Source organism: Phasianus colchicus, chromosome 11, assembly GCF_987193195.1.
Source record: "Phasianus colchicus chromosome 11, bPhaCol1.hap1.1, whole genome shotgun sequence".
Lineage (NCBI taxonomy): Eukaryota > Metazoa > Chordata > Aves > Galliformes > Phasianidae > Phasianus > Phasianus colchicus.
Genome location: NC_143446.1, coordinates 9,670,295 through 9,691,664, shown reverse-complemented (window position 1 = coordinate 9,691,664; position 21,370 = coordinate 9,670,295). Strand labels below are relative to the sequence as shown.

Sequence of the window (21,370 nt, the reverse complement as noted above, 5' to 3'; positions counted from 1 at the left end):
TTTGTTTTCAAAGTGCTTTGCTCCTAATCATCAAGTCTAAACACAATAAAAGGAGCACTGGCAAAAATACTAGCCTTTGTAATAGTCTACTTAATAGAACTTATGTGAAGAAAGCTTCATGCATGTGGAAAAAAAAACCAACACGCCTCAAAGCCAAATTAGTCTATGAAAATGATTAAGACTGATAGGAAGAATTGAAATGTGCAATTCATCTCCCTCATTCTCTTCTGTAATTTATAAATGAATTTTTGAAGTTTCACAGATTTTTTTTTTTTTTATGCAATCATACCTCTTATCCATCTGAAAATAAAGATTTATCTTAAAGCTTCCTTGGCTACAAGGAAGTTTTCTAGATTGTTTTCAGAATTCCATCATGTGTGCAAGCATCTCAGCTAAGATGCCTTTTACTCAAGAGGCAGCTGGGTCTTCAGGAGGCAAGGAAAGCTCCAGGACAAGTTGGCATCAGCTGGGACCAGCAGCACAGCTAAATGGCATATAGAGTTTCCTCCTCATTACTCCAGATCTGTTTCTTCATTTGTATCACATTACAGACAGTAAACAAAAAAGTACTTGTATTTCTTGATAACAAGCTCTAACTTAGTATTCTTTCCTCATCATCAAAACAGTCCAAAACCACAATCTAACCAAAGCTGCATTTCACACTATGTTATTTAATAATTAAAGCACAAGTTCCAACCAGGAGCAAACATTTTTTCTGTGTGAAGGGGAAAGGATGTGCTAGAGAGCATGCAAGGAAACTCCATACTGAGGTTAAATTAATATTTCTCCACCAAGAGTCAAACTGAAAAGGAAAAAGAATAATGGAAGAGTCAGAGCATTCTTTTCTTAGAACAGGATTGGAAAGGAGGAGAAAGCTTGGAGGAAACATAGAACTCCAACCATTAACAAACCTGTCAATAACTGTTACAATATACAAGGATGTATTTGACTCTCTAAGATTACTTACTACAGCACTAACTGCACTGCATTCTCTATAAAGCATGAAGTGTGTACACACTTTGTGAACATAATAATCAAGTCCTCAGACATTTATTGACCTTGATCACAGCAAATAAGGATTGAAAGTGAAAATGACAGTGAAAAAAATAGCAATGAGACTATCATAGGGACAGAAATCCTATTTAACGAAAGAATCCAACACATTGTGATCTGAAAAGCTCATTCTTAAGCATGCTTTGAGCAGTTAAGCTTACATTTCCACAATTTTTATGATTTAAAGAAGGTCTAATAGCATTTTTTCTAAAGCATGTGGTATTTTCACCCTCACTTATTTCCCAGACATACTAAATATATTAAGAAAGCTTACTATTTTTCAAGAGTGGGGGAAAAAAGCAGAGTTTAAAGATCCCCATTAACAGTTTAAACCTAAGATTAGCATCTAAGAAATAAACAGCTCTGTTTAATATACTGCAAGTGCCACAATATGACAGACACTGGCCTGTTACAGGCAATAAACATGGATCTAAATAGCAGCAGTTGCAAGTATTTCTGTATTTCCAGCAAATCAGTTAAGAAACATCAGTACCTCCACTTCAGACAGCTTTCTGACCACTTCAATTTTCTCCTGTAGGACCCGCCTCAGGGACTCTTTGGCTGTTGTCTCATAGTTGTGTTTGTCTTCTTGTAATGCTATAAGCTCTTTTCGTATACTGTCTTCTGTTTGATTCTGGACATGCAATTGAAATACAAAAAATATAAATTAATACTTTGCTGATTAAGTATGTGAGATTGTGCTAAAATCTATTCTATTCCAAAAAATGTTCTACTCCAAAATGTTTGGCAGTTGCTGGTAGATGAGAAAACGTTGCAGGTAAATAACTGAACAAGGATTCTTGATACATCTGGGTATAAACCACCTGTATGTACAACAGCATACATCTGTAATTCTTTGATCGCAGAAAAACTGTAATTTTTTGCGGCACAAAATAGTGTCATGCCTAGAAGTCCTACTGTTAGACAAACCCAAACCCTCTGAGGTCCCATTTGAGAGATCTCAGACAGGGCCTGCAAAAAAAAATATATATATATATGTATGTATAAAATCTAGGTAGTTGTGAGGAAGGAAAAAAAATTAAGGCATACATGGCCTGAATAACATACAAGTCAGGGTATTCTTTTTACTTTGCTTCTGAATATCAGCATATTTACAATGCCTTTTTTCAAATCCATATTTGAAAAGAAAACAGGGCTGACAGATTGGTTGCTTCTCACAGATGACAAATTCCTTTTCTAGATACGAAAAGAAAAACCAGTTTGGGCTCAAAAAATGCTGATAGATAACCATTTATCTAAATTTAAAATGATTCCATAAAATACATAACAGCCCTACAATTTTCAAGCAATTATCAAAACTACACAGCACAGTCCCATATGAGGAAGTTTGTGTTCTAACTGCTTTTTTGAGTGCCTCATTTCAAAATACTTCAGAAGAGCTATCTTTCAGTATTCTAATATGGAGTTCTACTAATGAATTACTGACCTTTGAACATGCTTGTAACTGATTACCCATAACCTCTAACCTTGATAGCAGCCTGTCTTCATCTATTAAAGCCTAAAAGAGAAGAAGTTTCACTTCATATTAATATTAGTCATGGCAAAACAAATAGACCATTTCAACAGAACACTGTGTTTTAAGTAATTCCAGTATACTTCTGCTTTAGAGTCACAGTACTGGCATATTTATCACAGAATCACAGAATGACCTGGGTTGAAAAGGACCGTAAAAAAAGATCATCTAGTTTCAACTCCCTACCACAGGCAGGGTCACCAACCAGCAGACCAGGCTACCCAGATCAACAACCAGCCTGGCCTTGAATGCCTCCAGCGATGGGGCATCCGCAACCTCCTTGGGCAATCACCCTCTGTGTGAAAAACTTCTTCCTAATATCTAACCTAAACCTCCCCATCTCAGTTTAAAACCATTCCCCCTTGTCCTATCAATTAAATAATCACATAATCAATTAAATAATCAATAAATATCATTAAAAGTTATTTCAACCTGTACATTAAACTTATTGAACGCAGTCTTTTGCACAGTTTGAGAACCACAAAATGCTTTTTATTCTTTAGTTTGTTTTCCAGGTCATTTAAAAAGCAATAGATACAAATTGTATTTTGCAATTTTTTCAGCCTATAAAGGGAAAGGATGCTTTCTGGTACCTGCCAACTAGTATCAGAAGCCTCTTGTGTAACAGCAAGTAGTCGCTGAAGGGTTGCCAGCTTCTGTTCCAACATTTGTTCCCGATGTAAAGCTTCCTATGATGAGACCAAGAAAGCCAACTGGTCAGTTCTGCTAGTGCAACTCAAAAACAGAAGCAATAGAGAAGATACCAAATAACGCTAAATTTAAAGGGAAAAATTAAGTGTGAGCAGCACACATTGTCACATATTCAAAACTTCAGTAAAACCATCCCGTTTTATTCATCCAGACTTCCATTTGGGTATTTCCACTAGAAAATGTTATCTTACAACCTCAGGTTCCCAAAAAGGTTAATTTGTCAAGCATATACTGCACATGCAGAGCACACACAGTAAACAATTCCAAGACTTCTCAATAGTGTACCCACTCTGAACTTTTGTCACTAATTTCAGCAGTAAAATTGGTGTACCCACCAGAAGGCAGATTTGGCAGCTCCTGTGCTGCCAAATCCTGAGCTGCCAGTCCCTAAATCAGGTCACAGAAAATAAATGCCATGCAAGAATTGCTATTTTTGTTTGAATTTATTTTGGGTCAGCAAGGAATTTTTAACAATTCCAGGATACAAGAGTGAACACACTGGTAAATAGCTCTGAATTTGCCCTCTCATGGAAGAGCATCTGCCTGAGATGCTTCCTGCTATTTCAGCACATGAATCCAAAATTAATATGTCTCAAAAACTTCATAATTAATTGGAATAAAAATCACTATTACCATTTCACCTTATATGAAAGCCACAGTTCATATTGCTCATTAAGAACCCCAGAAGCTTACATGGAGCTATGTTATGTTCAATTATAACACTTTGTACACTGTTTCACTATAGAATAAGGTAGTTAAGTGCTTTGCTCCTGTTTACAAACTGGAAGACAAATAGACACTTTTTTTTTTTTTTTTTAATCAATCAAAGATTAAATATTTAATCAAGTTAATTATGCCATGAAAAAAAAAAATTACCTGTAGATACTGTGAAAGCTGAAACAATTCCTGAGAATACATACTGGGCGTGTTAGCAGCAACCTGAGGAACAAGAGAATTTATGAATCTAAATGTTTCTGGATCTTCCATTAGACTCAAATAAGGCAAAGTTTATAATTTAAATCCAGTCAGGAAGGTAAATTTGTTATCAAACTAATGATGTTTTCAATCATTTTTATCCTACTGTCATTTTACTTCATGTTAACACAGAACTTCACCACTCTGGACTAAGACCACACCATGCTAATGTCTTTACAAGCTTTTGAAACATAGTAGTAAACAGCTTAACCTCAGCTCTAACAAAAGACAATCTGACAAAAGAAACAAGGTGCACAAAAGTGAAGCCATTCAATCTAAGGACAAATAGAAATTGGGGGGGGTGTATGTCCAGAAATGGCAATTTTCTCATATTCCAATTCAATGTGCTTTGTTCCTCACTCCTACCACTCAAGATTTCATCACACATTTTCTGCTGACCTAACTCCACCACCTTCACTCTTTGCTCCTTACTTCACAGCTAGGGACTACCTGCATTACCTTAATGTGTAACTGTTCTTGCTGCGTTTCAGCACCATCACTTCATTTGATTTTAATACAAATTCAATTAAAGAAAATTACGCCATTCAGTGCCCCGCCTCAGCCAGGCTTAAGAAAGTGTGTTGTTTTGCCAAGTCTTTATTTAACTCTATACTTCTCCCAGTGCCAGAAACCATTGTGCATTTAGGGTTAAGGAGGTGGGGTGGTTTGTTGTTACTGTTACGTGCACTGATACCACTGAGAAACCATTTCCCACACAATTACACTACAGTGCCCTGCAGAACTTCTGCCCTCACCACGCACTCACACTACACACACTGACTGAAACCCTGACTTTAATGCAAGTGACTGATGACTTCGTAAAGAAGCTTCCTGAATTTCTAAAAATTTTGTTTTTTGCATTGAAAATGTTGATTGATTTGAACCTTTGTCAATCCTTTTTTTGTTTGTTTTGTTTTTACAGGCTAGACAGTCAAATAACGGACACCTGTCCCAGGCTAGTAATACCTTTTAACACCTCCTAGAGAGGAACCCTACAGTATCAAAACTGAGTTTAACAACTGCACCACGCTTTATTGACTTTAGAGTGAAAAGATCTGGCTGTATCTGTACAACAGGAGTGCAGAGGTCTCTCAGTCTTCCTCTGGAACATACCAGAGCTCTTCCTAGCCTGCATCGTGCAACCAATCCCCCATGAGAGCAAGATAAAAGACAACAGACCTCATCCGAACACCAAACCATGAAACAGGATCTACTCTTGGGTCCCACAGAACAGACCAAGTATCAAATTATGCAGTACCACTGTCTGTTAATCACAGACGTATCTGGAATTGAACCCTCTCAATAGCACTAGGTTTTCTGAAGCCATGTTTCAGATGCCATACTCCACCTATGAAGCCAAACTACCTTAAATATACACTTTGGTACTGCTGTTCCTTCCCTACAGAAATGCCACTCAAAATTTAAAACTAGCTCAAATCAGTCCAGTAGGAAACACAGTTAAATGCAACTGGACTTCATGCTCACTTCATCTTTTTAACAAGTCAGAATACAGCACAGGGTAGAGTAAGGCAAAAAGCAACAAATTACTGGATTACCTTATCAACAGGACTTGGTAATGGAGCATGGATAACACTTGAAAACAAACAAAAAAAGAAAAAGTAAATATAAAGTATTTATGCTACAGAATATCAGTTCACAAATCACTGTGCATTTCATCAAGATGCCTTGTAATGAAGTTTCTTCTTGTGATAAAACTGAAGAATTTACAACACAATCATGTAAAAATGGTTAATACTATGCTAGGGCACATTTTTGAATTTACAGAACTATTTTCAAGCTATAAATCCAAGATGTGTTCTAAAAATACATTTTACCAACTTTTACTTTGAGTAGTTCTTTTTGGATGTGTAACTTCCATATTTGATTTGTAACCATTTTAGTAAGGCTTCCACCAACCCACATGCACAGAACAACACTCCCAGGAAGGCATCTGATCTGGTACTCTTGTTCACAGATTCATATGGAGTAACAAAGCTTGGCAACTTCCACAGCTTTGTACACTTGCACATTTTCAACAGGAATCAAAACTCCCCATCACACATTCCTGACATTTCGTATTAGCACATGAATTACACTGAAGATTTCCCATACTGCTCTATTCAGCTCTAGCTTTCCATGAAACAAAATATAAAGCTTCATGCGAGCTTTCTGGATACTGATACTGTAAGAATATTTAAGTAATGAGAAACATAGAATTGCTGAGGATGAAAGCTGATTAAAATTATGTTGGTTGTAATTGTCAGTTAGTTACTGCAAAAAAACCAAACTAGTTTTTGTTTCTATTACTCTTTGAAGTTTTCTCCAATACCAGCATGTGCGCAGAGAAGTCTCTTGGCATTCATCTGAGTTTCCAAATATTCTTTTATCCAGCCTTACTCAATTTCCCCAATGTCAGGTAAAGTTTACTTTCACAGTAACACTGAACAACTACACCATGAGGAAACATTACATTGCTTATCTGAAGAATATAAACAGTGTTACGTGTACACGTGTGCAGAAACAGAGATATTAGCTTCACTTTAGGAGAGCTTATGTGCATTTAAAGGAACAGAAACAACAATGCCAAATTATAAAAGAGGGAAGGGGAATGGCTCATTTGCTTCATTTTGCTCCTATATTTTTGTTTTCAATATTCATTTCAGTATCCTGAGAAACACGGCCAATCAGAGAATCCAACTCAGTAAGAACTTCTTTATGCTTTCAGGGCTGCCTCGATTTCTCAAAGTGACAATCAAATGAGATTTATTTTTCATAATGCCTGCAAAAGAACCATGTTCTCAGTAATTTTATTTACTTGAACACATACAAAGAAACTGTTCTTATGCCAATTTTAAATGTAATATCCATCAAATCCTCACTACACAGAAGTCTAATTTTGCCATATGCAAACAGACGCTTATTCTTACTCAGATCGCAATCGAGCTTCCATTCCATCTGGAAGAAACAGTTTGATTGTGGAGACTATACATCCATGAGTAACTGAAAAGAAACAAACAGCACATCATCATGATTTGTCACTATTCAATTATAAGTCCCATGGTTAAAAATACAGTAACTGTCTTAAACTCTAAGGCAGGTGAACAAGAAAAGGCAAGCAAGCCTTCAGGCATTGGTGGCTTGGTCTGTCTGCTCAGACCTCCTCAGAGAATGGAAACTTTACCATGAGAAACTCAAAGAGGTCATGCTGGGTACTTGTTTCTGGCCTACCAAGCAGCTCCAACCCCGACGACTCTGAATGCAGCAAGGCCAGCAAGTCTTCTTTACTGCAGTGAGCTAAAGCGGTACGTTTGGTTCATAAAATGAGGGGGAAAATTATGCATCTTACCTGCGTTAATGGGAACACAGAAATAGCAATGCAATAATGAGCCAGCTTTTTGACACGATTCTTGTGAACATATCCAGAGACTTCAAAGCTAACACATCTAATTTGTGCCACCAAACACTTCAGCCTTTGGAACTTGCCAAGTGATCGCTATTCACAAACACAGCAATCAAAAGGGAGAGCAGAGGAAGAGTCCATGAACAACACAGGAGCACATTCTCTTCAGCACTGCCAATACCAGCAGCATTCAGAAGAATGCCTCTGAGGCAGTGTGTTTGTAGTGTGTATGTAAAGCACACTGCCCTAACAAGTGGCCTCTCCTTTCAGAGACAGAGCGTGCTGCCCTGGAACTGAATTCGGGATTCTCTGAACTGACAAAAGATCCTAAAAGAATAAGAGGAATAAACAGAATGTGATCTTCAAGTACTCAAGATTCTTCAAACATTCTTTAAACATCACAGTGTTTCCTCAAAACTGTACTGACACCATTTCAGGAAACCCTCAAACAAATTACAGTGGAGTTTTGCTGTTCTTCTTCCTCCTGTGCAGTGCTATGAATTGTGGAGTGCATCTTCTCAGTAACACAGATGGAAAGATGGAAGTTGTTCCCAAAGCACCGCAGCGAGCTGGGTACAAGCATACGGCCCTTGATTGCTATACCTGAAGAACCTACCAACACTTGAGCTGCTCTACTTTCACAGTTATTAATATCAGTAAAATAGCTAATCTGGCTTAGTATAAAAAGGACAAAGAGTGTTTTAGGACAACAGTAGTACTCCAGGGAAAAGAGAGAGGTCTTTGAGGAAGCTGCCACAAATAGAATCTAAAAATACAGGAGGGATGATCCAACTAAACAGAGCTTCTTCCTTGCGTTCAGCACTAAAAGCTAAACACAACAGTGAAGCATCTGATTTGTTCCCTAACTGTGGTAAATTGCCCTGGTACAACATGAAGCGTACTTGCCAGGGAAGATCAGACCCATCTCAGATCAGATCAATCCATGGGGTCTTTTTTTTTTTTTTTTTTTTTTTTTTTGGCCCTGAGGTGTCCAGATAAAGGGTCTGCAATTCACCAGTTTGCTCTTGACAACACAACAAAAACCAGCAGCAATGTTATCTGTGGCATGCACGCTTAAACAGCTTTCACAGCGAAGGATCCTTTCCTTTAAAGTATAGGGAGGAAACACTGATTTCAGGAAGAAAGTAGGAGGGTACCAAAAACCAAAGCTAAGAGCCAGCCTTAGCACTGAGCCATGTACTGGATACCAAGCAGCTCTGCCATGAGGTAACAGGATTCTGAAGTTCTTCCCTTTAAAACACTCAAATTAAATGTACCAAAAGCTGCAGAAGCTTTTTTCATATATTAAAAAACAAAAACAAAACAAAAAAAACAGAGAAGAGATAAAGGTGATTTAGTAGAGGCTATAAACAGTACCCGTAAGAAAGTACTGTAGCATTTTGATTGATTTATAGAATAAACTTACAATTAAATCACATGCTATCCTTCAGCTATCAAGTCACGACAAACAGAAGAAAAAACAAAGCCTAAAGCAACATACAGGACGCTGGAATAGCGATGGCTGGCTACGGCAGCAGGGATCACCGCACGCCCCGTCTCTATCGTCAATCCCTCGAGGGAAGGCAGAAGGCAGAGCCGCACGCCGCGTTCCCCCGCGCCCCGCACTCACCTCGGGCACAGCGGCTCGCACCGCGCCGGCCCGGGCTGCGGGAGCGCGGAAAGGGAGCTGCGGAACCGGGCCGGCTGCGCACGGCAGGGGGCGATCCGCGCCCGAGGAGCCGAGCCGGGACGCCGGGAAACGGGGCCGCGACCGTGCCGGCACGCCGCGAGCTAACGGAGCGGCATCGGACCGACGGCAGGGCAGCGCGGAGGGGGAAGCAAGAGTTTGCGCGGCTTTTCTCTCGAAAGCGCTCGGCCGTCCTCCGGCGGCACAGCCGCGCCCGAGCAGCACGCGTCCGCCGCCACGGGAACGAGGGCGCGGGCCGCGCTGCCAGCGGCTCACGGGGCGCCGGCCGCCGGACTCGGTGCCCGCTGCCGCCCGCCACGCCGTGCGCCGATCCCGGCACCCGGGGGACGCCGAGGCGGCGCCGAGGACACGGAAGCGGAGCTGGAGGGGTGACGGGCGGGCGGCGCCGCGGCCCGGAGGGGGAACGGAGCGGGGCTGGTGCCGGGAGCCGCAGCGACAAAAAAGGAAGCGGCAGCTGCGAGCCTCGCCGGGCCTGGCAACGGCTTCGGCTCCGCGGCACAGCTTGGAAGAACCGCCGCTTATGTAAGACGTCCCGAACCAGCACACTGTGAGCGTGCCGCGCTCCTCGAGACCCAGCAGAGATCGGATTTGCAAGGAAATGACTTCCCAAAAGGCAGCCCGAACAACGGCACGGAAATAAACATCTTCCAGCGATATTTACACAAATGGCAATTTACATAGGCTGTTCGTGCTGCCTGTCCCTAATGCACATGGCAAAGTGCTGAGATGCATCATACAAATATCAGTATGCAAAAGGGCCTCAAAGGGAACCACTAATTTAAAACCAGCTTTCATGTCAGCGCTTTATTACAAGATTAAGCTAACAGTAACATCTAAGATTACTGAAATGAACCGGGGGAGAAAAATGTGTTTGTCTGCATTCCAGCTGCATTCGTGTGTAACCGCTGTAACTGTGATGCAGCTGTTTCGTGCCCCTGCATGATGATACAATTTTCATTCATTGCTTGGGGACGTGCAAGAGAGGGAAACACAGACCTCAAACGCTCTTCCCCACCAGCTGGCTCAGCGCGTTGGGAGCAGCGCCGAGTGCAGCTCCTATCTTCAAAGCTGGGAAGAGCAAAGGAAGGCAGCAGAACCAGACTGCACAGGCAGAGGGGCTGTGTCCTGTCATACTAACAGAGCCATGGGGAAGAACTGCTACTGTCATTCCAATGAGCTTTCTACAGACTTTCACATACATTAATTGCAAATCATCACCAATAAAAACAAATGAACTCCATTTTTACCTTCTAAAAAAAAAATCTTCAAAATTGTTCTACGTCTAAATATACATGAACAAGTTTGGCCCCTTTAGTGAGGACAGCCCCACTCAGCCCCAGGTTTATTAAAGATGTAAAGTATCCTTTGGATCTACTTCACATATACTGCTATTATTAATTAATATTTGCACTCACGTTACATCAAGTAACATTTTAAATAACTCCCAAACAATACCAACTAAACATCCAGGAATCCCAAACAAACAAAACCCCCCAACACTACACACACACCCCCTGTACACATACACTCAAACTGCACTTTCAGAACTGCTGTAAGTCAACTGAAGTGAGACAGCATCAGAACAGTGGTGCCATCCCAGCTCTGCATTTCCATCGCCTATTGAAATGCACATAAGCACCCACACAGCTGCAGAAGAAGGTGGCCCGAGGAAGCAAGCCAACTGAAAGACCTGGCTGAGTGGGAGGAAGGACAGATTCAGTGTTTTCAGCAAATCCATTTCTTTATGCAGTGCACCACGCAGTCACAAGACTCACTGCCAGCATAACGGAGGGAAAAGAAGCAATAAGGAAAATGTTTTCTAAGAGTAAATAGTATTCCCACTGTAAAAGATCACACTGCAGTACAATATTGTAAATAAGTACACTGGAAAAACAAAAACAGAAAGTGATCCATACCCTTACCTTTCCGTGTGTTCTCCGTCACATCTACACCGAACTGGATGATGTCACCTGACATTATCTCACATGGTGGGCTCTCCTCAGACCCTCTACTCAGTCTCTGGCTATTAATAAAGGTACCATTACTACTTTTAGTGTCTTGAAGATAGAACTGCAAAAACAAACAAAAAGAACATTATGTTACCTGGAGAAATAGAACAAGTATGTTGAAACTGAAGTATCAGTAAAATTGAATTTGCTTCAAAATATAGCTTGATGCCCAACGTAGAGGAGAACTAATGCACTGAACTCAAGATATTCTCCTCAGAATGTAACACCTTCACATAAACAACAAATATTTTTATGTTTTAGTTGTTTGACAGTACCTGCATGGAAAGGATGAGATCACCTTGGCAATACCTTTTGCCACACGTACATAAGAATCTGTTCATCAGTATGAGGATTTCAACTGTATGAGGTGAAGGTGCCCGACTCACGCAATACAAATGTGCCCAGGAGAGCAAGGACTGAGAGTGAAAAGAAATTCTTTGGAAGATGACAGGATTCAGGAACTATAACAACACCTGACTGAAACTAAGGAAAACAAAATTAGGATGCTTTTACTTCTCAGGGAAACTAGTCCACACCATTATGTTAATCCTAGGATCGATTCATCGTCAGGTACCTTTGTAAATATCCATTTGTAGAGTTAATTAAATTCTAATAGCAACTTACTGCATCTTAAGTGGCTTATGACACAAGGGGAACTGCCCCATCTAGGAGAGGCCACCTGGCAAGCGAGTCACCAGCTGAGACCTGATCAGCAGGCAGCGTGAGAGAGGGACTGCCATATTATTAGGCAGCCAGATGCAGCTGAAGTGCACATGTGGGCCATGGGCAGAACTTCAAGGTGACAGTGGTTATTAAAGGATCCTTATGGGACATCAGAAGTCCCTGACTTCCTGCACTTGTAAGGAAACTCATCAAGTAGAAGGTGGGAGGCCACGTGCTGCCTCCGGAAATGAGCATATTCCCATGTCTTACCTATAAAAGCAACTCAAGATTTTTTTTTTGTTTGAGGATTCAGTAAAGAAAAAGCAACTTGCTTTTGTCTCTATTATCACACTCCTCCAAAAAAAAAAAAAAAAAAGATATACTGAAATCATTGAAGGAAAACTTGGGTTTAAAAGTGATGAGACCAGCACTAGTACATTTCAAACCTCATCTTGGAACATGACTCCAAGCACATGATACATATCTGACATGCTTATCTTCGGCACCTGACAGCTTCAGTGCAACTGGGTCCACAGGATGGGACTCAATACAGCAATCAAGGCAAATGCCAAAACAGGCAAACTCAGCTAGATGGAGGTAATGACAGAACGACTAGCAGCACATGAAAGACTTCTACTCAAGAGATATGCCTTTGATCTTAAATTAGAAAAAAAATATCAATTAGTCATATGTCCATCAGGATGAATTATGGACAGATCAAGAAATATTGGCTGTTTTCACTGCAGTAATCATCAGACCTATCCCCCCTAAACAGTACTGTGTTATAAAATATTATATATTAGTATAAATAATAGTTATGTGGCTTTTGTGACAGTTATAGGTTTAAAGTCAATCAAATTAATTAGCTCATTAATTTACTTGTCTGAAAGTATTCCACCCTCATGGTTGAGTGCAGAGAATTATTGTTACTTCCTGTTTGCTTTCAATTAGCACTCTGCTCCTTTTGAAAATCCTTCTGTTGTGAAGAAGTGAGTCACAGGCAAGGAGAAACAAACATGTTTATGCTTACCTACCCCACCCTTTTCTTTCCTATACATAATACCTGCCTCTTAGTCCTCTACATTTTGGATTCATGGATGCCAATATTTTTCTGCAGCATCCACAGACGGGGCATTGAGAAGATAGCACAGAAAAACACAGAAGAGTTACCATGGGAAAGGAAATGCAACACACCATCAGCAATGCTAAACTCACAAATTCCACGTGGAAACAACAGAAGTGTAAATAAACAGCTATAATAAATACACATTCCATTTTATATTATCAAATTGATGTCCATTTAAGTGCATGCTACTAAATTTCATCATGCACGCTTTAGAAAAGTGATGCTGTTAAAATGTCTTGAAGTCTTTACAAACAGGATTAGAACACTACTCCCTGCATCTAGCAAAGAAATAATAGCACCAGCAACATGTTAATAAGCTGGTGTCTCAGCAGAAACGCACTGACTTCAGCACTTCAGAAGAAGGTTTCAGCCATCTCATCCTTAATGCAGCAGTTGGCAAGCAACCCACAGCTTTGGTCCCTTCCGTGCAGCAAATTTACACGTTTTTGCCATCCTACTTTCACTAGCTGCCTTCATCTTTCCCAAAGATCAATCCCTAAAAAAAAAGTTTTTTATAGGACCCTAAGACAGACACTCACTTCTGTACATTAACTACTATTAACTACTATTTATGGCAGTATATTGGTATTTAATTCAGCGTTATGTACTCCATGTACTAGGTGGGCTCTCCAGTTTGCACAGTGCCTGTTACCAACAGCTGTGTAATGAAGGCTTACAGTGCATATTGCCCAGCTCCAGCAGCAGTGCTGGCTTCTGCATAACCAAAGGCATTTCAGCCCCATGCTCAGGGCAGTCACACCACCACCTCCACGGCTCTACTGGCTCAAGCACTGTTAGCCCCAGCAAACCAGTTTGGAGAGCTGACGCAAACTCTGCTCAACCTGGTAGTGCCAGAACAAAGGGCAGTATGTGCTGCCCTAATTACACCTGGTTTCGTAATTCACATCTCCCTCCAGATCAAACTAAAAACTCAGCCCTCTTGTGTCTTACATGAGGGCTGAGTGCACTTGGGGCAGGTGAGGGCAGAACCTCTGAAGACTGTTAAAGAATTACTGCATCTTTAATTCAGACAACGATACCTGTGGCTCAAATGGTTCTTTCCCCTCCGTCAGAGGCAATGTACAATTATTTAAGAAACTTGCTTTCCAGTATCATATATATTATATATCATATAATCATATATATAATATACCATATATTTCCAGTATCTGCCTTCTCTAGTCCATGTTCTGATTTGGTCATTTATGTTTTTACGGTTATTTGCATCCGCTCTCATTTATACCTTTTTAATAAACTCAATTAATTGTCCTTATCATGCTGCTTCCACAAAATTTAAGATGTTATTTTGAAGTCAAGCTTCCGCAGGACAACCCATATTAGTTAGAAGCCTCCTTAAGGGACTTCCAAAGTATTAGATTTTTGTTTCCACAGTGCTTTACAATGTATTACGTGGTATTGATCATACTTCAGGTTCCTGCTGAGCTTTGCAAACTGAACAAAATTACCTCCTCTTCTTTGACCTATGTGACAGAAAAACCTTACACCATTTAAGTTCCACCTCTTTTTAGGTCAATGACTCAGAGTACCAACAACTTGCAAATCACAGTCCGCATTTTACTTTCATGCAGTCAGAGAGATATGAAATGTATGCACGGGCAATGTATGAATTCTTGGTGATATTAGGGAATTAGACAATTGCTATGCTCCAGATTGTAGCTTTGCATATGAAATGTAGGAGAATTTTCAAAGAAACAAAACCATGCCAAATAAACAACCATTCTGCTTATAGCTACTACTTAACTAACATGCTATTTCCAAGAGGGAGGCTTAAGATAACTCTATTTAGCCAGACAAGTGAGAAATTGAAATGTCGATTTCTGGCTTTTTTTGTGTTTGTTTCTCCCCACGCTGTGTGCAGTTCTGTATAGCATGAGACACTTCTGAAGGAACTCAAAAGACAAACGGTGGGCTCAGAGATGCACAGGAAATCTTGAAAAGAAAGAAGCACGCTCTTTCAGTAGCTTAATTACTTTGGTTTAATTACAGTACAAGGGTAGAACCAACTAATGCATTTTATTTTAGCCTCTTCCTACAAAACTTGCTTTTAGCAAGCACTCCCTCCTTAGCCTTCATTTTGACTGTATTCAGCATTTCTTTCAACACACCGCATGACATCACTAAGGATCGATCTAGAAATTTAACATGAAGCTCTAGAATTAGCCAAATAAATAACGAATGAACTCTTAATTAACTCACTAGTTTAACATTTTTTGCTTTCTCAGAGCAAGATTAAAATCTTCAGAACCAGCTGTGTACAGTAACTGATCGCATATTCAGAAGCCCAAGCCAAGACTTTTCCTGCTGCATAGCTGTTGGTTATACAGAGAAGGTAAAGATGGAGAATAAAGGCTTCACAAATAGGACAAAAAGAAATCAATGCTTAAAAAGTGTTCTATAAATGAGTTATTGATCATTCAAATAGTGGAATTCTTTTCCCAAGAATTCTTACAATAACCACTCCAAGTACAACACAACGTACACAAAAACCCCCAAGCCTCTTCCAGGCTGGAAATACACCAGTACTGCAGTAGGCAGCAAGTATAAAAGGGTGATCGTTCTGATTCACAGAACATTTGCAATCACTGCATAAAGCCTCCCTTTTCCATTTGAAGAGTACATTACTGCTGCTCCATCAACTTGAAACATCTGTTCAGGACAATTGACTGAAAATCAGAGAGAATTACTGACGAACACAGATGTGAGATTCACTTCATTCATGGAGTGAAATCTACATCTGTAAATGCAGACAGGCTGCAGCATACACTTATATGCCACCCTTGTTCCATTGCTACATTGGCAAGTAAGCAAGAGGCACCAAAATGTAGGCCACTGTCTCCTTTACAGAAGTTAACCATCAATATACTCAGTACATTTTCCTAGTATTTTGCCTAGGCTACCACAGATATGAGTCTCCCAATTTCAGGACCTCCTATGTTACTTTTAATTTCTTCATCTCTTATCCCCTTTGTGAAAAAAGTATATACGACTACCGCGTGCTTCAGAGCCCTGTTTTACACTCTCAAGGCATTAGTTTAGCCCAGAAAGATTTAAATATCTCAAATTCTGATGCTGTGGAGGTGATAAGTTCATCTTTTTGCTATACTGAGAATGAGAAAAGGGCAGCAGTGGTTTCAGCTACAGTAAAAAAGCCATTCAATTCTACACCGAAAGACAACAGGTTCTTCCCTCTGCTCTTGCTAGAGATGAGAGGACCAATCATTGAACAATTAATGCTGGTAGTACAAATGCGTTGGACTAAAGCCAGTACTCACATGGTAGCAAAGAAATGGGGATCTAAAAATTGCAATACTTCAACAGAAAATTGATCAAGTTCCAACTGTGTGGACCTGTCTCATACTAAGTATTCTATTAAGAGATGAAATATATTGGTTTTGCACAATCTCAATTACCAACAAGGATCTTAGAGCAAGACATAATGGGGTCAAAGCAATACAGCCAACATTTATCACACTGCAGCCAAAAGGTTTCTTTTCCCATAGAGATCGTAGGTCACTTTACATTCCTTCAAATGTTAACACGGGTATTTTCTGAATGTGGGAGCAGCAGTTCTGCTAGCAGAGCACACTGTGCTAACCCCACAACCCCACAACCAATTCCAGGTTGATCCCTTGGCTGCAAGATAGATGACAGAAGTTCAAATGCTAAATTATCTCCAGATTCAAATGATTGAGTTCCTCATTCTGGTCTGCTTAGACACATCCTAAATTCCTTTCCACTCACTCGACTAACTCCACCCACCTATCAAGGAAGTAAAAGTATTTTTCTCCATAAGCAAGCATAATTCAGAGGGTGGGGTACATTGAACAAAACTGCTTTTCTATTTAGTTTTGTATTAGTTAAACACGTGGATCTAAAAGTTCTTTGCTCACTGAACAGCTTGGAAACAAAACCAGTGCTTTAATTTGTGAGATCTCAGCAGACCAGTTCTGAAATGATTCTAGCTACCCATGGCAGGCACACGCTGTGAAATTCAGTGTGGAGAGGGAGAGCAGCCTGCCAGCAGGGCCTGGGGCAGGAGGGAACAGGGAACGTGCCCTTCTGCTGACCGAGAGCTCCGTCCTGTTCCCACCTTGAGGGTTTGTTGACTGCACTGCCAGGACAACCCTGCTGCCCGCTCATACCTTTGTCAAGCAAAATAAACTGTAGCAGTAAAAGCAGCTTCGTGCCAGCATAACTGAGACTGGTTATAAACAGACAACCTTTTCTGGATGTAGCTGAAGTGCTCTGAAGAATGAATCGCTTTGCTGCTTGCCATGCCCTGATAGCCTGAGAGCTTTCAAATTCACTGCAGGCCTTGTGTTCAGCTCAGCTTTTGTTTGCACGATCTCGGCCGGCTTTGCCTGAAATGGGCACAGGGCTGTGTGGGGCTGGGAGGCCGGGGAGGAGGAAGCGCAGCGGGGACAGGGCAGCACCAAGCAGCCAGACCCCAACAGCTCCAGCTGTGCTCAACACACAGCCACAGGTTATTCTCATGTTCTCCTCGGTATCGAAAGGTCACCTTTCTCAACAAAACAGAGCAAACATTTCCAGGCACGCGGTACCCGTGATCTGGTACAGACCTTTCTTTTGACACACCGTGTCACAGCACTTACTTTAGCAACTGAGTTCTGAATCTACACTGAACGGAATTTTCAATAATGATACGCCGCAAGTTTTCACGCATGCACACACAAAGACCAAACAAAACCACCAACCACATTACAGCGTGTTTGCAGAGGAAATACCACCTCCATGTCAGGCCCATCACACAGCACAACTGACTTACTAAACCAGTATTAAACCCCCATGTTTGCAGCTATAATGATCTGAAGAAGGAAAGCTCAGGACCCAAGGTGACCACAGTCAATAGCACTGCACAGTACACACTGCTGCCCACAAAATCTGCTTTGAACCAGGTAAATTCAGAAATGGGATGCCAAACATTTACTTCAAAAGGATTTTTTTTTCATTTATATTAGGAAACAGTCATTGTTAACAGAAATGCTATTAAAGAGCTTTAAAGAGCCTTAACAATACTTAATTGCTCAGGTTTAGAATAATATATGTGGAGCTTAGAAGCATTTTATGTCAATAGTTCAGACTATTTATTTATTATCAAAACTTTCAATCATATTGTTGCATTTCCATATTAAAAAAAAAAAAAAGTTGACAGAAGATGGCTAAAGGTTTAAGTTCAAGATCTCAAATCACAACCCAAGCTCTTCAGATTAAAACAAATATTCACAGTCACCACTGAAAGCCTGTGGACATAAAGAAAAGCCCAAGGACAAATACTGCTCACCAGCAGAAGTTTGCTGTAGTTGTGCATTGCTGCCCACAGCCCCAAAGCAGTCCCACCCATCTGTCACAGTCACAGCACTCTCGTGACCACACACAGCAGCAGGTGAGGGAAGCAAGGCAGCACCCCCAGCCCAGCTGGGTGCTCCTCACCCATCACATGGCAGCAAAGGCCTGATCGCAGGAACAGCCGAACACCACAAAGCAGTTTCAGAACAGCTACTACATTCGGTTTGCCTAGTATGGTTTGTATATCACAAAGACCTAGGCTAAACAAGAGCAGGGTTTCAGAGCTGGTTCCTAAGCCACGGCCCCACACCTCCCATGGCAGCAGCAGCATTGGAGCAGTCGGTGCAAGCAGTGCTTGCAGCACCAGTGACTGACTTTGGGGTCTTAACATTGGAATGTACATCTCACAATCAGGATTTGAGGTCATCTGTATTACAAGACAGCTCTCTGAAATTGGGGGTCCATTTAGAGAACAATAAAAACCTGCATCATGTGCGCTTGCACAAACTGAACAAATTGCATGGCAGATCCTGGAACCTGAAAAATCCCACAGGTCGGGGCAGAGCTATATGACTGTCATTAACCACTTGCAGGTGTTTTTTACTTACTTTAGCTCTAAAAGGAACCAACACTTAAAACACTTGGAACATAAACTCTGGAAAAAAGACAGAAGTTTACATGGAAAATGTTATTTCATACGAGACCGTGATAGAATAACAACATTTTAGTGATAGCTCATGCCAGGAGTGGTGCTTTTACTCTAGGGCTGTGCTCACGTCCCAAACTTTGCACCAAAGGTTCCTAATCCCAGGCTTTTCTGTTATTACTATTATTTGAACTGGAACCAACAGGAACAGAATCACCAACAAGAACAAAATCACCATTTGCTAACCCAACCGCCCTCCTGCTCCTCTAGCAGAGCTGCTGACACACTGTTAACCTCACACACTACTTTTAGAAGCGATTTATAATCCAGTTCCAAAGTTGTGAATTTAACACCCCCCAATAATCACATCCTGTAACTGCAAAATGTAGTAAAACTCCCCATCATAGAAGAATGAGTTCTGAACGCTCTTCATTACACTGCAACACCTCAGACCTCAAAATTCTGTAATAAGCATTCATGTAGAGGACTGCTGTTGAAGGATGTGATCTGACACAATCCCAGGTACCATGCACAATATCACTGCTTTTACTGAATGCAGTTTTCTGTGGTGAGCAGACAATGCAGAATAGATGGTTCAAAAAGGCAGAAGTTACTCACAGCACCGCCCCATCCACAGACCACACAAGTGATCCCGAGATGCACGTGCCATCCAAAGGAACAAGATGACAAGACGCTCCAGAAAAAAAGCCTTTTTTAACCCAAAATGTGAGAACAGCATGCAAAAATAGATCTCTCTCCATCAATGTCACTAGTTTTGATGCAAATGGCTATTTTTAAAAAAGATGAGATCTAGAGGAAGAGTTCTAATCGAGAAGTAATTTGGTTTATATATAGCTGACTGACTCGCTACAGTAAGACATCTGTCACCATAGTTACTAATTACTAGTCTTTAAAAGACCTCTTTTTACTTAACTTTTTGTCCTTAGGTTTCACAAGAATTCCCAAAAATCAGCCCTCTGCTACAAAAGCTGGACAGCTTCAAGACAACAAGAAAAAAATGCAATTAATTATCTTCAGATCTGATTATCTTCACCTCACATACATCGTGCCTTCAAACCTCCTCTTGTAAGATAATCACAGAATAGATGAAGAATACTGACAGCCTCAGAAAAAAGAATGCAATTCCATTCTGAAAACAGACAAAGCAGAAATGTTCCTGCCAAGCACTCTCCAGCTCACTGCTCATTTTAAGGTAGTTTTCTTGAGAGGAAAAAATAAATAAATTTCCATCTGCATTCCACCCTAAAGATGCTGAGATATTTTAACACATCTTGCTGCTTTAAGTGCTACTTTAAAATAAATGAACAATAAAGTGCAATTCTCTGAAAAATTATTCACAGCATCCTGGGATGTTCAAGCTGACTCATTAGAATACAAAAACAACATAACGAAGAGACTTATTTTGTATTATTGCTGTCATGGATGACAGTATCCTATACAACATATAGGTACTTGGAAAAAGCCTCTGCAGCTCTGCATTACCTGGCCAGTATTAGGGACTTGTGCTAATAGATTAAAGCAGGTTTTCCAGAGGTTATTGTACGTGTTGCCACTTAAGTTGCTCTGCTTTACTTCATTAAGAAAATTCATTCTTTTATTATACAAGTCATGGCATTGGCTATGTATCATTGGCACTGATTACTTTGTATAATTCACATCAACTTCTATCACCACGGCACACAGACTTACCCTGGGGAAAACACACCAGCAGTGTGCCTTTCTGACATTTACAGTGCTCTCTATGTTAATCAATTACAGAAATACAGTGCAACTCAGTATGACTTTAAAATAAAGAAAAAAAAAAAAAGACTCAATAGGCCACTACCCAAAAATTCAGACTTCTTTAGGATGGCCACTTAAAATAACACAAGAGCTCCAATATGCAAAATCTTGCAGAGATATTCAATCGTGATGCCCTTGCAGGAATACTTCCCTCTAAAACCAGACTAAAGCCAAATAGTGTTGTTTGCTGTAATAAATTTAATGGGAGTTTGACAACATGAAATACTTAAACTTTGCAATAATGAAAGTAAATATTATCACAAAGTGTACACAGTCCCAAAGACCGTTTTTGTAGGAAGCATATATCCAAGTAAAATAAGCCAAGAATTATTAGCTCTGCAAAGAGCAGGTTCCATAACTTATTTTCAAATGTATATTCCTAAAAAGTCCGTGGTTTCTCTTACCTCCATTTGC

At 40.5% G+C, this 21,370-nt stretch overlaps 1 protein-coding gene across 17 annotated transcripts in view; it reads right to left on the bottom strand.

The window, feature by feature from the left end:
* Nucleotides 1-21,370, bottom strand: part of SLMAP (sarcolemma associated protein) — an 84,852-nt gene that overhangs the window by 43,843 nt on the left and 19,639 nt on the right. For all 17 annotated transcript variants that reach the window (XM_031607978.2, XM_031607997.2, XM_031608003.2 and 14 more), the window contains exons 2-8: nucleotides 11,304-11,451; nucleotides 7,201-7,273; nucleotides 5,830-5,866; nucleotides 4,175-4,237; nucleotides 3,181-3,276; nucleotides 2,501-2,572; nucleotides 1,547-1,687 (exon numbers count right to left, since the gene is read on the bottom strand). In XM_031607978.2, coding sequence (XP_031463838.1) covers nucleotides 1,547-1,687; nucleotides 2,501-2,572; nucleotides 3,181-3,276; nucleotides 4,175-4,237; nucleotides 5,830-5,866; nucleotides 7,201-7,273; nucleotides 11,304-11,451 — 630 coding nt within the window. The remainder of the gene's footprint in view (nucleotides 1-1,546; nucleotides 1,688-2,500; nucleotides 2,573-3,180; nucleotides 3,277-4,174; nucleotides 4,238-5,829; nucleotides 5,867-7,200; nucleotides 7,274-11,303; nucleotides 11,452-21,370) is intronic.